General features: G+C 35.7%; 2 protein-coding genes across 2 annotated transcripts; both read left to right on the top strand.

The window, feature by feature from the left end:
• The first annotated feature begins 2,363 nt into the window (after window positions 1–2,363).
• Window positions 2,364–4,742, top strand: LOC6040013 (exocyst complex component 3). Its single transcript, XM_038256462.1, has 2 exons — window positions 2,364–3,430; window positions 3,488–4,742. Exons 1-2 carry the CDS (start codon window positions 2,459–2,461, stop codon window positions 4,739–4,741), a joined length of 2,226 nt encoding a protein of 741 aa, XP_038112390.1. The 5' UTR covers window positions 2,364–2,458; the 3' UTR covers window position 4,742.
• A 531-nt stretch (window positions 4,743–5,273) lies between these two features.
• LOC6040012 (glia maturation factor gamma) lies at window positions 5,274–12,141 on the top strand. The gene is made up of 3 exons (XM_001849435.2): window positions 5,274–5,507; window positions 5,655–5,748; window positions 10,845–12,141. Exons 1-3 carry the CDS (start codon window positions 5,505–5,507, stop codon window positions 11,162–11,164), a joined length of 417 nt encoding a protein of 138 aa, XP_001849487.1. The 5' UTR covers window positions 5,274–5,504; the 3' UTR covers window positions 11,165–12,141.
• Window positions 12,142–14,719: the final 2,578 nt, after the last annotated feature.

The raw sequence follows: 14,719 nt of genomic DNA, 5'->3' as shown, positions 1-14,719 counted from the left end.
TTTAAGAATTTAAATTTAAGAATTTAAGAATTTAAGAATTTAAGAATTTAAGAATTTAAATTAAGAATTTAAGAATTTAAGAATTTAAGAATTTAAGAATTTAAGAATTTAAGAATTTAAGAATTTAAGAATTTAAGAATTTAAGAATTTAAGAATTTAAGAATTTAAGAATTTAAGAATTTAAGAATTTAAGAATTTAAAATTTAAGAATTTAAGAATTTAAGAATTTAAGAATTTAAGAATTTAAGAATTTAAGAATTTAAGAATTTAAGAATTTAAAATTTAAGAATTTAAGAATTTAAGAATTTAAGAATTTAAGAATTTAAGAATTTAAGAATTTAAGAATTTAAGAATTTAAGAATTTAAAATTTAAGAATTTAAGAATTTAAGAATTTAAGAATTTAAGAATTTAAGAATTTAAGAATTTAAGAATTTAAGAATTTAAGAATTTAAGAATTTAAGAATTTAAGAATTTAAGAATTTAAGAATTTAAGAATTTAAGAATTTAAGAATTTAAAATTTAAGAATTTAAGAATTTAAATTTAAGAATTTAAGAATTTAAGAATTTAAGAATTTAAATTTAAGAATTTAAGAATTTAAGAATTTAAGAATTTAAGAATTTAAAATTTAAGAATTTAAGAATTTAAGAATTTAAGAATTTAAAATTTAAGAATTTAAGAATTTAAGAATTTAAGAATTTAAGAATTTAAGAATTTAAGAATTTAAGAATTTAAGAATTTAAGAATTTAAGAATTTAAGAATTTAAGAATTTAAGAATTTAAGAATTTAAGAATTTAAGAATTTAAGAATTTAAGAATTTAAATTTAAGAATTTAAGAATTTAAGAATTTAAGAATTTAAGAATTTAAGAATTTAAGAATTTAGAATTTAAGAATTTAAGAATTTAAGAATTTAAAATTTAAGAATTTAAGAATTTAAGAATTTAAGAATTTAAAATTTAAGAATTTAAGAATTTAAGAATTTAAGAATTTAAGAATTTAAGAATTTAAGAATTTAAGAATTTAAGAATTTAAGAATTTAAGAATTTAAAATTTAAAATTTAAGAATTTAAGAATTTAAGAATTTAAGAATTTAAGAATTTAAGAATTTAAGAATTTAAGAATTTAAGAATTTAAGAATTTAAGAATTTAAGAATTTAAGAATTTAAGAATTTAAGAATTTAAAATTTAAGAATTTAAGAATTTAAGAATTTAAGAATTTAAGAATTTAAGAATTTAAGAATTTAAAATTTAAGAATTTAAGAATTTAAGAATTTAAGAATTTAAGAATTTAAGAATTTAAGAATTTAAGAATTTAAGAATTTAAGAATTTAAGAATTTAAGAATTTAAGAATTTAAGAATTTAAGAATTTAAGAATTTAAGAATTTAAGAATTTAAGAATTTAAGAATTTAAGAATTTAAGAATTTAAGAATTTAAGAATTTAAGAATTTAAGAATTTAAGAATTTAAGAATTTAAGAATTTAAGAATTTAAGAATTTAAGAATTTAAGAATTTAAGAATTTAAGAATTTAAGAATTTAAGAATTTAACGGTGCACATCAACCAGAGTTTTTGCACCCAGATTTTTGTTACAGACATTTTAGTATCTTCAAAACTACGGTCACTATCGACATATTTTTTTATTCATCCCCTAAAGTACTGTCCACAAAGTAATTTACAACAAAGTTTGGCCAATTTTACAATCTCGATGTTGCAGGATTGGGTCCGTAAGTTTGACAATTTTGAAATAAGAAGACAACAACTTCCTTCGTTGCTGTGCACCCTTAAGAATTTAAGAATTTAAGAATTTAAGAATTTAAGAATTTAAGAATTTAAGAATTTAAGAATTTAAGAATTTAAGAATTTAAGAATTAAAGAATTTAAGAATTTAAGAATTTATCGATTACAGTTTTAATAGGTCCTATCTGCATAGGAAACCCATTAAAGAAAGGTTGTTATGAAAAATTCGTGCTTTCCATTTTATTAGGGCACAAAACTTTTGTAAACAAGAGTGTATCCCTCTCACACCTTATGCAAACTGTCATTTGAGTGAAAGGGATACACTATTGTTTACAAAAGTTTTGTGCCCTTTTGAAATGTTAGGCTCCAATTAATCTAGATTTCTCGATTAAATTTTCAAAAGGCCCTATCTGCATAGGAAACCCATGAGGGATAGGTTGTTTTGAAAATTTAATCTAGATTTGAGAATTTAAGAATTCAAGAATTTAACTCAAGCTCAAGCAGTCCACATTGGCCTATTTAAATTGTTTTGCTGGAAATAACGCAAAAACATCAATTTAAGCATTCTCAATTTTCGTGTATAAAATGTTTTATGAACGTGTTCCATTTTGTTTACGTCACATAGTTGACAGTTATGTTAAAAAAGTGAAAAAGTTTTGCAAATCCTCCCGATTTTTCGTGTTTTCCACTATTTTAGTCAAAATTTCTGCGTTTAAACCATGGACCTAAAACAAATCGACGAAGAGGCCCGCCAAGCGGCCATCAAGGAAATAAAAAACATGTTCCAGCGGCCGGGACAGCTGGAAAAGGTGGAACAGTATCGGCACCGTGTCTACCGCAAAAAAGTTTCGATCGAAGCGATGCTGAAGACTTGCATGCAGAACCAAACCGACGACGTGAAGGTGGGCGTGACGAAGCTGCTGGCGGCCACCGAGGACATCAAGGAGGTGGACGAGCAAAGCAAGGCGGCCATCGCCCAGCTGACGAACGTTCCAGCCATTTACGACGCGCTCGAGGCGGTTCGGGATGAGAATGCGAAACACTCGCAGTACATGACGGCGATGGAGAATTTGAAGCACATCTTTACGGTGCAGTCAAGTGTGGCGAAGACGATGCAGTGGATCGAGGAGGACAAGCTGCTGCACGCGCACCAGTGTCTGTCGGATTTGGAAAATTCCCGGGATGATTTGCTGTTTGAGCTGCACAAATTACCGAAGCAAAATGCGCATGATAAAATTACGCTGAAGCGGTACTTTGAGAAGGTCGAGACGGTTTCGGCGACGTTGGAGAAGAAGATTCGGTTGATATTGCAGCGCACACTGAATACTGTGCGGAAGGAACCGACGGTGATTGTGACGGCGTTGCGGATAATTGAGCGCGAAGAGAAGGCGGACGCGTTTGCGCTGCAGCAGCAGAAGCAAAGTGGGTTTATTCCGCCGGGGAGGCCGAAGGAGTGGCGCAAGAAGGCGCTGGAGGTGCTGAATGAAAGCGTGGTGCAGCGGATTGAGGGATCGAAGCTGGAGGAACGAGCGGATAACAAGTTGTGGCTGGTGCGGGATTTGGAGCTGACGCGGCAGTTTGTGCTGGAGGATTTGCGCGTGGTCAAGTCGTTGTGCGTGCCGTGCTTTCCGCCGCATTTTAACATTCTGAAGGAGTACGTCAGCATGTACCACAATGCGCTGTCGAAATATGTAGGTTTTTGAGGTTGTTTTGAATGAAATTTATTTGAGAATATCGCTTCTTTTCAGCTGGAAGAGCTCATCCAGATGGGTCTCGAAGGCAACGAGTTTGTGACCATTCTGTCCTGGATCATGAACACTTACCCGGGGCGGGAGCTCATGCAGCACCCGGATCTGCAGATCGATCTGGCCGACGTTGGTCCGCTTGTTAGCGTGCAGGTGCTCAAAGAGATGGAGACGGCCTATCTGCGCACGATGGAAAGGAACTACCAGGACTGGATGACGAAAACGCTGGAAACGGAAAAGGCGGACTGGATCAATGGCGTTCCGGCGGATTCGGCGGACCAGTATTACCACACTTCGGCACCGGTTATCATATTCCAGATGATTGATCAGAATCTGCAAGTTACGAACACGATCCACTCGGATTTGACGTTTAACGCGTTGATTTTGAGCATCCAGCAGGTGATCAAGTACGGGCACAACTATCGTGGTGCGATCATCGAGTACAAGGAAAGGCACTTCCGGGATCGTAGCCAGGCGCCGTTCTTTACGCAGCATATCATTACGATCGTCAACAATTGTGCCCAGATGATCGAGCTGGCGCAGCAGATGAAGCAGCTTTACTGGCCCAAGTCGAAGCCTCAGCATTACGAGGAGTTTAGCCGACTGTTGGACACTTACCAGAAGCTGCGGGATGAAGCTGGTCTGTTTCTGCTGGAGGAAGCGTTTCTGGATCTGGAGGTTCACTTTAACGATCTGTTTACGGTTAAATGGGTTGGCACGTCGGTTTCAGTCGATACGATCTGCGTCACGCTCGAGGATTACTTCCAGGACTACAACCACCTGCGCTCGACAAACTTTGAGTACGTAATCGGCGAGGCCCAGCGCATGGTCGCCAAGCGGTACATCCGGGCAATGCTGTCGAAGCGCCTCAGCAAACCTCGGCAGGAGTGTGAAATCCTAGCGAAAAAGATCGTCAAAGAGACCAAGCAAATAAAGGTGTTCTTCGAGAAGGTGGCGCCGAACGTTTCCTCGAGTGATTCCCCGATCGATGTCATTTCCAACCTGGCCTCGTTGCTTTCGTGTGACGCCGAAATGTTGGTGCTGGATCTGCACACGCTGCTGTCGAGCTATCCGTCGCTGACGGAGGATCACGTGGTGCGGTTGTTCTACCTGAGGAGCGATTTTAAGGCCAACGAGGTCAAGGAAAAGGTGCACGACGCGATCGTGTCCAAGAAGACGACGGTGAGCCACGACAAGCAGGACAGTATCTTCAAGGAGATTGTGTTTTCGGATAAAATTATATGGTCTAGCAAGTAAACGTTGATTATGTATTATTATTATTATATCTACTGGAAAGTATATAAAATAAAGCTTATTTAGTTGTTTAACTTAAATTTATTTATTTTTATTGTGAGAAAAAATTGAATTTATTAATTTAATAACTTTTTCTATTTCTATCCCCTTTTCCTAGCAAGTTTAGTAAGTTTTTTTTCTTAATTTTTCTTACTCTTGGTAACACCTTTATTTACAAGCAATAACTGTTCCAAAATGGATTATGATGTAACACACAGCTGAAAGGAACTCCAAAACTCTGTTTTGTACCTCAAAAGAACTTATTGTATCTTGATTATTCACCAATAAAACCGAATTTGATTTGAATTTATTAATAATAATTTGGTATTTGCAACTTTTAAATCGATTTTTTCCAAAACGACTAAACTCTCTTAACCGTGCACACCACCCGTCGGAACACGTTCACAAAGTTTTTGTTTTCCTTCTTTTATGCTTTCGTTCCTCCCCTTCTGTTTTGACAGTTCCAGCCAACATAACACACCCACCCCCACACACACTCACCACACCCCACCCAGCAACGTCGTCATCTTCTGTTTGCCAGCCGCAGCAGCCCGTCGTCAACATAAAGAAGAGGCATTTTTTCGCTATTGAATTGTTTTTTTTTGTTTCATTCCTCCAGAGGCATTCAGTTTTTATCACGCCAGCAGACAGACGAAGGCTCACGCAATTCTTATCAGCCGGTTGCATTTCGTTTCGATTTTCAGTGTTTTGCCATCCATCCGGAACAATGGTAAGAGAGAGAGAGAGACCCCCGCGACGCCCCGAATCGATGGCCATAATTGACGCTAAACGGTCATTTCCGTGCAGCGGAAAAGAAACACAAAGAAAGAAAGTGTCCCTTTAAATCCTAAGCAAATTTTGTTTTGACATGTTTTAGTCGGAGGCCCAGATCTGTGACATCAGCCCGGAGGCCAAGGAGGAAATTAGCAAGTTTCGGTTCCGGCGGAATGCCACTAATACGGCCCTGATTTGTGAGTACATACCTAAAACACTTTTTTTGCTGGATGTCAAGTGGATCAGGCGATTATCGAGATGAGTCACAATCCTGTTGGATTGATTTGTAATGAGTCATTTGCCTGCAAGCTGTATCAGTTCGTATCTAGGCGTGTAATTAAATTTTGTACGCTTGAATAATCGAGTTTCTCAAGTTGATTAGCTAACTTGTGGGCATGATCGTTTTTGCTTGCGTCTCTGAGCTAATAGGTACACCAATTTAAACAGCATTTTCAGCCTTCAATACAAAATTTCTGTGGCAATATTTTTAATAAAAATACTCAAATATTTATAAGCGATAGTAATGTAAGATTCCGCGAAGCGAAATAAAACGCCTGATTCTTCCTTTTTTTTCAACGACTAACCTCGACTAACCTACAGCTCTGCCCTGATCTTCCTTTGGCTCTTTTTATTATTTTGCAAAAATGGCATTTTGGGCGCCCTGGGGCTTCCTGAGGGGCGCTTTATCATTTTCAAGAAGGCGCAGCACAGTTTCTCTTGGGCCCTGCTGGGGGCGCCAAATTGTTTAAGGAGGGCGACATTTTTTGTAAAGAACTTGTTAGTCAACGACTAACCTACAGCTAAGTTTCTTTCACTTAAAAAAACCTCTTCAAATGTAGTTTTTCGGCAGAGCCTCGTTGGAATAATGTACAACTCGTGCTGAAAAACATAAACTTTGAAAAATATTTTCAACGGCCTAAACCAACTTGTTAAACTTTTCAAAATTTCTACTGCTGTCAAAAATATCTGATCAAAGAATTCATGAAACAAACTGGCTATTAAAATAGTCAAATATATGTATCTTAAGGTCGTAGATGTTGTCTTTCACTCTTGGAGCAATAACACTGTCATTGATGATATTAGATATAGATCTCAGAAATAGTGAAAATTATTGAAAAATTATTCACGATATGTACAAACAACATGTAGAAAATAATTTTTTTTATTGATGCATTCTGAATCAAGATTTCATTGTTTTTCTAAATTAGACATTGCCAAAAATAGTCGACTAGGAATTCAAATGAGCCGCCAGGGTGGCCACTCAAGTCGGGAAATCGGGAAAGTCGGGAATTCGCCAAAATCCGCCAAATATCGGGAAAAAGTTAAGAATTTGCGATTTTTTTTTGTCAAATAGTCGAGAAAAGTCGGGAGCATACTCGTTTGAAAATAATTTTTCTCTGTCATGAACAATTTTGTAATCTTTTGTACAATGTTGAAATTAAATTCATTCAATTCTTCCTATCTCAATCTATTTAAGATTGGATGCATCTAACACAGGTATTCATAATATTTTTTTAATGAATCAATTTTTTTTTATTAATTTTTGTTTATCAAAAAAGAGTTAACATCTAACTTAAAACAACAACCAAATTAATGAAAAATGAATTTTAATTATAATAAATAATGATTCTGTTTTATTTTGTCACATTGATTGAATATTTGAAAAAAAAAATAACTTGAATTTGGCAATTGAATTGTTTCCCTTGAACTTTTTTGTGAGTATGCGTAAATTGCTATAGATCAAGCTTAATTTTCAGATATCGGAAAACTTAGATATCGAATAAAATCAAATCGTTGTTCGATCAGAATGAAAAAAAAAAACGAAAAAAGAAATTTCGCTTTAAAAAAATATATTAAAAAAAATAAGTCTAACAAATTTTGATCTAAGTTATTGCAAATATTTTTAAAGAATTAGTTTTTTCAGACAATTCGCATAAAATAAGTGAAAAAACATAGAAACTTATTAAACTGAGTTTTTAATTGAAAAAAAAAATAACAGTTAAATACTGATAACTAATATTGATTCAAAAAATCAATATAAAATTTACACAATTAAAAACGAACTTTGTAAAAACGTGTTTAAGAAACCAATTTTTATATATTTTTCTAAATTCTCTGAAAAAATAAAAACAGTAATCAAGCTTTAAGAGTTCTTTGATTTAAAATAAAATAAAATTAAGAGTATAATTTAAATTCAGTTATCATTAACTTTTTGCCATTTCCAGTTGAAACGAAGTAATTTTCAAATACTCATTGTTAATGTTTCCACTCTGAATCAAAATAGGGAAAATATACCCTTTCTAATCAAACACCTATCTTCGTCTTATGAAGAGTTTGGTGCTCGATTAAAGCTCCAAAAATACTATTTAGGCTATAAACTTACCAGCAACAGCACCGCCTCGAGTAAGCACGTAAATTTATGCCATTTACTGGCCAAAAAGATCAAATTTAATGCACTTTTGATCATAATTTCTATTTTGCCAGACCATTTTTCATCATTTTGGGGCACACACATCCACACGCAAGATCAGAGGTTAACTGCTTAACGAAAGTCGCCATCAATATCTTTTCACTTGCGCTAACGATTTCAAAGCGCTTAAAATATAAAATTGCTTCCAACTACCGGCAACGTGTTCTTTTGCACATTAGTTAGTCACTCACTTGAAAAATAATCCCGAAGCATGTAAATAATTAGCAAGCGCCATCTAAAAAACAAACGCGCCAAGTCTTTTGACGTTTGAATTTTGAATACCCATTCCAATCGAAGGCTGAAGAAAATCGACCGAGAAGCGAAGGCAAATAAAGAACAAAGGGTGGCCACCAACACCACCACGGCTCCTGTTGGAGTGAGCCAGTGTTGCCAAGAAGTTTTCTCTATAAATGCTACTTTTCGTGAGTGTTCGCTTAAAATTTCATCAATTTTGGCAGCACTAAGCAGATCCAAAAGAGCGCTGGGAGAAAAAAAGAACTAAGCTGAAAAAAGGGAAATGGGCGTGGCCCAATGCACTCGACTGATTAGAATGCATTTTTGAAATATTTTTTTTAAATGCTTGTAAAAGGAATAGCATAACTTTTAATAAAAGTGAAAATAAACAGAAATGTTCACAAAAAGTTGCTCTACTCGTTGGTGTACTTGGTTTTAGAAAATTTCATGGAACACTCCAGATTATCCAGCATCATTCAAACACGACCGCTTATTAGGCTTAAAATGGGTATATTTCCCCTAACGATTGCTTAAATTTTTGAAGTATTTTTTTAGAACTCAAGAAATGTATAAGTTAAGTTTTTGATTTAACAAAAATGGTCAATAGTTTGATTTGTTTAAAATCTTTCTTAGGTAAGAAATGCCTATTATTTGAGTTTCTGGAAAATGTCGGGAATTTGAAAATGGGTTTGAATGCCTTCATAAGTGAAGTGCTTCTGAGGACGCGCAGTCCTGTTTTCTCGTGATAATTTTCGTCTCTTTTGTGTCGCTGTTTGTGTGCATGGGGTGATTGGTCATAATAATTAAATAATGCCTTCATAAGTGCAGTGCTTCTGGGGACGCGCAGTTTTGTTTTCTCGCGATAATTTTCGTCGTAAATGATCGTAAAAATTTATTCCAACATCAAACTATCGATTTTATGAAGAGTAAAGCGTCATTTATTTACTATTTTTGAAATTTGCTCGCGTTATCTAAATGGTAAAAACAGTAAAAATATACTGATAAGTCCAGCCCATAGCACTACTGCTCGGCTGGCACGCGTACGATAAAAATAAACTATTTTAAATAATCACTTATCTATCTTTCCGCAGCCGGCTGCCTAAGATTTAAAAAATTTCAACCGATAAACAAAATGCTCATGGTCACATCACTGCCACTCGTGAATCCTGACCTCATACCCATCTACTAACCCCTCAAAACTCATGTGATACTTTGTCGGAGAAGCAGTCGATTGGGCGGTCTCTATCACTCAAGTATCGGACTAACATTCCCATCCACTTCCCCGTGACCCTACCACTGGTCGTGGCCGGCGCCGGTATTGATCAGCATGATAGGGGCCTTTGAGAAGTTGCGAAGCGAGGAAAGATAGCACCCACTCATCTTCCACGGCTCGTGGATGTAACTTCTGGAGGTCCTGGTCAATAACGGAGTAGCAACTGCGGGTGGGCACCTATGCTTATGCTTATGCTTATGCTTAATGTCGGGAATTTGAAAATGGGTTTTGAGTGGTCACCCTGTGAGCCTTAAGAAAGGATTTTCTGATCGATTTGGTGTCTTGGGCAAACTTGTAGGTAATGCTTAGAACTTCTCAAAGAAATAGTTACCTACCAGTGTGGTAAAAATATCAAGCTTTCAGTTCTCAGCGACAAAACTCAACATGCCCGAAATTTCATCTTCCAACTTTCAATCGCAATTCTCAGCACCAAGAATTGCCAGTCTCTATCGTGTTTTTACACAATCCCTTGTGACGTTCTCGTTTTCTCTCTGATTCCAATAAAATAAAATTTGCCAACGCAGTTTAGCGAGACGTAGGTAATACGTGGTCGTTTATCAATCTCCCTCTCGCGTTCTTTCATTGCGGTTTTCAGGGAAAACAAAAGAATCTTAGGCGAGTGTGCGTGAACGAGGAAAACAGAAGGAGTGATAGAAAGAGAATGCTCCTGCTGGCAAGCACGAGATAAAAGAAGAGAACTAATAAGGTATAGTGACGGTCGCTGTACTTTCAGGAATTCTGGTGTAGGGATTATCATCACTGCTCACTGACACTCTAAACCAAAAATACCTTTTTTATGCAATTCGACAAAAAAATTACACAAAACACATTTTTGAAATTATGATTTTTGAACATGTTTTTAACATTTTTAACATGTCTTAAATTAAGGCGACAAAAAAATTGGAGCTTTGGCACAAGTTTGTCAAAATTAATTTTGAATGTTTGCATTTTTAAGTATCATGATTTTCCAAAACGTCCCGTGACGTATACGACGTGAAATAAGTGTTAAATCAAATTTGCAATCAAAGAGCACTCCTCTACAAAAAGTTTCGATATTGTGCACCGTTTTCAAGTTACAGCCACTAAATGTTGTATTTGTGTTATTTATTATACTTGATTTTGTTACCTGTAAAAAATATGAACAAGCTTGACCAGCCTAACTATATTTCTATCGAAAAAAATAAAATAAACAGTTCTATGAATTTGCTGCTAAGATACTAAAGATTGTTGCTTTGATACAGCCTTTAGCTGAGAATCAGTATGTTGGGCCTTTTCAAATGTTACCATAGTTTTCTAAAATCACATTTTTTTTTCAGTGAAAATCGACCGCGAAAAGCAGCTGGTTACGGTAGACGAATTGCTCGAGGACACCCCGCTGGAGGACCTGCAAGAGCAGCTGCCGAGCCACCAGCCGCGCTACATCATCTACAGCTACAAGATGCTACATGACGACGCGCGCGTATCCTATCCAATGTGTTTCATTTTCTACACCCCACGGGACTCCCAGATGGAGCTGTGCATGCTGTACGCCAAAACGCGGATGGCGCTGCAACGCGAGGCCGATCTGACGCGCTACTACGAGATTCGCGAGCTGGACGAAATGACCGAGGACTGGCTGAAGGAAAAGTTGAGATAAGCATTTGATTGCCGTTTCATATGTTCAGAGAGAGCCAAACGATTCGCCAAGTAGAGAGACTGTAGAATTTTAGCGCTTTTGCCCGTGTTTGCTTCTGAAAGTTTAGAAATGCTTTTTTATTTGGACGAGAGAGAACTTTGTCACTATGCTGTACAAAGTGCAGCCTATTTTCGGGAATTTACAACAAACTGGAATTAAGATTGAACTATATTTGATTTTATTTTGCTGAAAAAAAAAAATAAACGTAGAAAGATCGCATCATGACCAACTAAAATGTGATGTGTGCATTTCCTATTTTAACATCTTTTATTCGAAAAAAAAACTGTCAGCATTATCCCTTTTAAAGACACTAGAGCTTAAGATTAAATCGAAACTAGAATTGTAAGCGTCGAACGATATCTAAAGTACCATTACTACCTAAATACTAAAGTAAGCAATAACACACCTCGACGAGTTTGGAGAGCCTACAATTGGTCATAAGAACTGCGCACGTTCCCACGCAAACACACAATAGTTGTAAAAACCCAAAGAAACTGTTTTGCTTTTCTAAAGTAATTGTTTTACCTTGCTATTCGCGTTACGAGAGCTTGAATCGAGTCCGCCTCTCGATTCTTGCGTCAATTTTGCCGTTTGAGAGCAACAGGTCCATAAAAGAAGCTAAACTATAGTTGTGGGTGGGTGGTGATGACCACCACGACGAGTTGAGACATTCAACCGGCAGGCAAGGAGTTTGCAGGATCATGAGCCATAAGCTGGAGGGGTATCGTACCATTAAATATTAATCCGATTCCAAAACACGAAAAAGGAAACGCGAAGCGACGATTCCAGGAATGCTTATACAAGAGAGAGTACAAGATATAATACATTTATAATTGAGTGATTTTGTTTTCTACTTGAGAGAAAAAAAATGATAACCAGAATAGCAATCATATACAGCGCAATAAAAAAAAAGCTGGAGTATTCCACACTGATACAAAGTAAACGTGTTTTATTGTTGCATTGACTCTTCCTTTTTGAGAAAGAATGGCGACCTTTAACGCAATAAAAGAAACAAAGGCAGTAAAGATGGCCAAAAGACGCTCACAAATCACCATAAGGTGCCAGGATTAACTTGGATTACGAAGGCAGATTGAGATGTCAAGTTTACTTCTCAATGACTGTGAACATGAAACGATTAAGCTGGCGTCAGTTGCAACCCAGATTTGAACCTACGACCTGTCGACCGATTTACCTGCTGCATTCACCGTTGTCCGCAAAATACAGGGTGGAAGTTGAGCTTGAAAATTTAAGAGAATGAGAGAATGAATGATTTAGAAATATGAATATGTTTTTTTTTATAAATCAGGCGATCCAAATTTCTCCATTCAAATATTTTTTTTTACTTTCAGATCATTGCATTGCTCGATAAAAAAAAGTTTGTATATTCCAACTTAAAATCTAGAGTTTTTTTTTTAAAGGTCCAATAAACTTCTTATGTAAAATTTGCAGGGGAATGCGATGACGAAGTCAAATTTTAAAAAATAAATAAGGCTGTTTTGAGGTACGGCCTTTTTAAGATTTCAATTGCGCAATACAGGTAGAAAAAACATTGAGCTTAAGACCGACCTTCTAGATTTGTGGTTCCTGAGCTATCGCCGTTTGAAAATAGGGGTTTTGCTCAAAAATCGCCAAAAAGTCATTTTTCAAGGATGTACCAAAATTGAGGGGGTGGTCCGATTTGGACAAAATTCAGGATTCTTGCATGTTTTGATAGTATCAACAGCCCTGCCAAATTTGAGCAAGATCGGAGAGGGTAATTTCAAATGCTGTTCCGCTTCAGATGGAATGACCCATATGAAAATTCATAAATCGGTATCTTTTGAAGGATTGTTTTGATCGGTTTGGTGTATTCGGCAAAGTTGTAAAGACTACGCTGAAAAAAATGATAGACGGTAAAATTTTGTTTGGTGATTTTTAATTTCATTTTTTGTCACTAAAACTTGATTTGCAAAAAAAAACACTTTTTTTATTTTCTGATATGTTGGACATCAAATGCCAATTTTTTTTTATGCTGGACATCAAATGTCAACTTTTCAGAAATTCCCAGAATTTGCAAAAAATCTTTGACCTAGTTTTGAATTTTTGATGTTAATTTTTTTAATCTATATATTGTTCGCAGATTTTTTTAACTTCATTTTTCGATGTAAAAAGAAAATTTGCAATAAAAAAGTACTTCAGTGAAATTTTGATAAAGTGCACCGTTTTCAAGTTATAGCAATTTTAGGTAACTTTTTTGAAAATAGTCGCAGTTATTCATTTTTATAAATTAGTTTGCCCACTTTTGAAAAAAAAAACATATTTTTGAAGAACTGAGAAAATTCTCTTTATTTTGCTTTTTTAAACTTTGTTGATACGACCCTTATTTGCTGAAATATTGCCATGTAAATGTTTAAAAACAGGAAAATTGATCTTTTCTAAGTCTCACACAAACAACCCACGATTTTCTAACGACGATATCTCAGCAACTAATGGTCCGATTTACAATGTCAAAATATGAAACACAAGTAAAATTTTCCGATCTTTTTGAAAAAAAATATTTTCAAAAATTTTAAATCAATACTAATATTTCAAATGGGTTAAATTCGGTAATTCGGTAATTTCGGAATACACCCTTCCGGCAGCAGCTGAAGATTCATGCAGTCCCACGTCGCATGTTCGGGTGTAGACCTACGGAAGACCTTGCCGCGAGGAAGGTGAGTAAGACTATACGAGCCACCTATGGCATAATTCCTCGGGCTCCCCAGGTCAACCATAAGCTACCCCAGGTTCTCCGTGCAGGACACATTGGGGGTAGAAAGCGGATAGAATAAGCAAAAGATCAAAGCAGGCCGCGAGGCATACTTTTAATGTGGTTTGTATCTGCAAAGGAATTTGTATTAACAAAAGGATCAAACATAAAAAGGCGATACTAATTAATACTTCCCTGCGACCTTGGAGGTCTCTCGGTTGGACATATAGCCGTGGACACCAAGCTTGGTAGCAATCCTCGTCAGTCGGTGTGGTATTGATCACAGCTGGTGTTATCCTGCGGCTGCGTAGCAAGTCAGATGCTCGCTCATTCAGTTTGAAACGAAAAGAACAAAAGAGAACACAAGAAAACATTAGATTCTGATAGTGAGTTTCACCTCAGCTGTAAAGTGTAATTTCATATTAACGGTGCACATCAACCAGAGCTTTTGCACCCAGATTTTTGTTACAGACATTTTAGTATCTTCAAAACTACGGGTACTATCGAAATAGTTTTTATTCATCCCCTAAAGTACTGTTCACTAAGTAATTTACAACAAAGTTTGATTAATTTTACAATCCCGTTATTGCAGGATTGGGTCCGTAAGTTTGACAATTTTGGAATAAGAAGACAACAACTTCCTTCGTTGCTGTGCACCCTTAAATATAAATAATTATAATAATATTTTCACTTCATGATTCTTTATAGACACTTTATTTATTTGATTTCACTATCACTTTCACTATTTCTTCGGGTCGTCTAATTTTCGTCGTGTTCCCGTACTTGGA

Source organism: Culex quinquefasciatus, chromosome 2 (assembly GCF_015732765.1).
Source record: "Culex quinquefasciatus strain JHB chromosome 2, VPISU_Cqui_1.0_pri_paternal, whole genome shotgun sequence".
Classification (NCBI taxonomy): domain Eukaryota; kingdom Metazoa; phylum Arthropoda; class Insecta; order Diptera; family Culicidae; genus Culex; species Culex quinquefasciatus.
The sequence above is the reverse complement of the archived record's forward strand: the minus strand, read 5'-3'. Positions and strand labels throughout refer to the sequence as shown.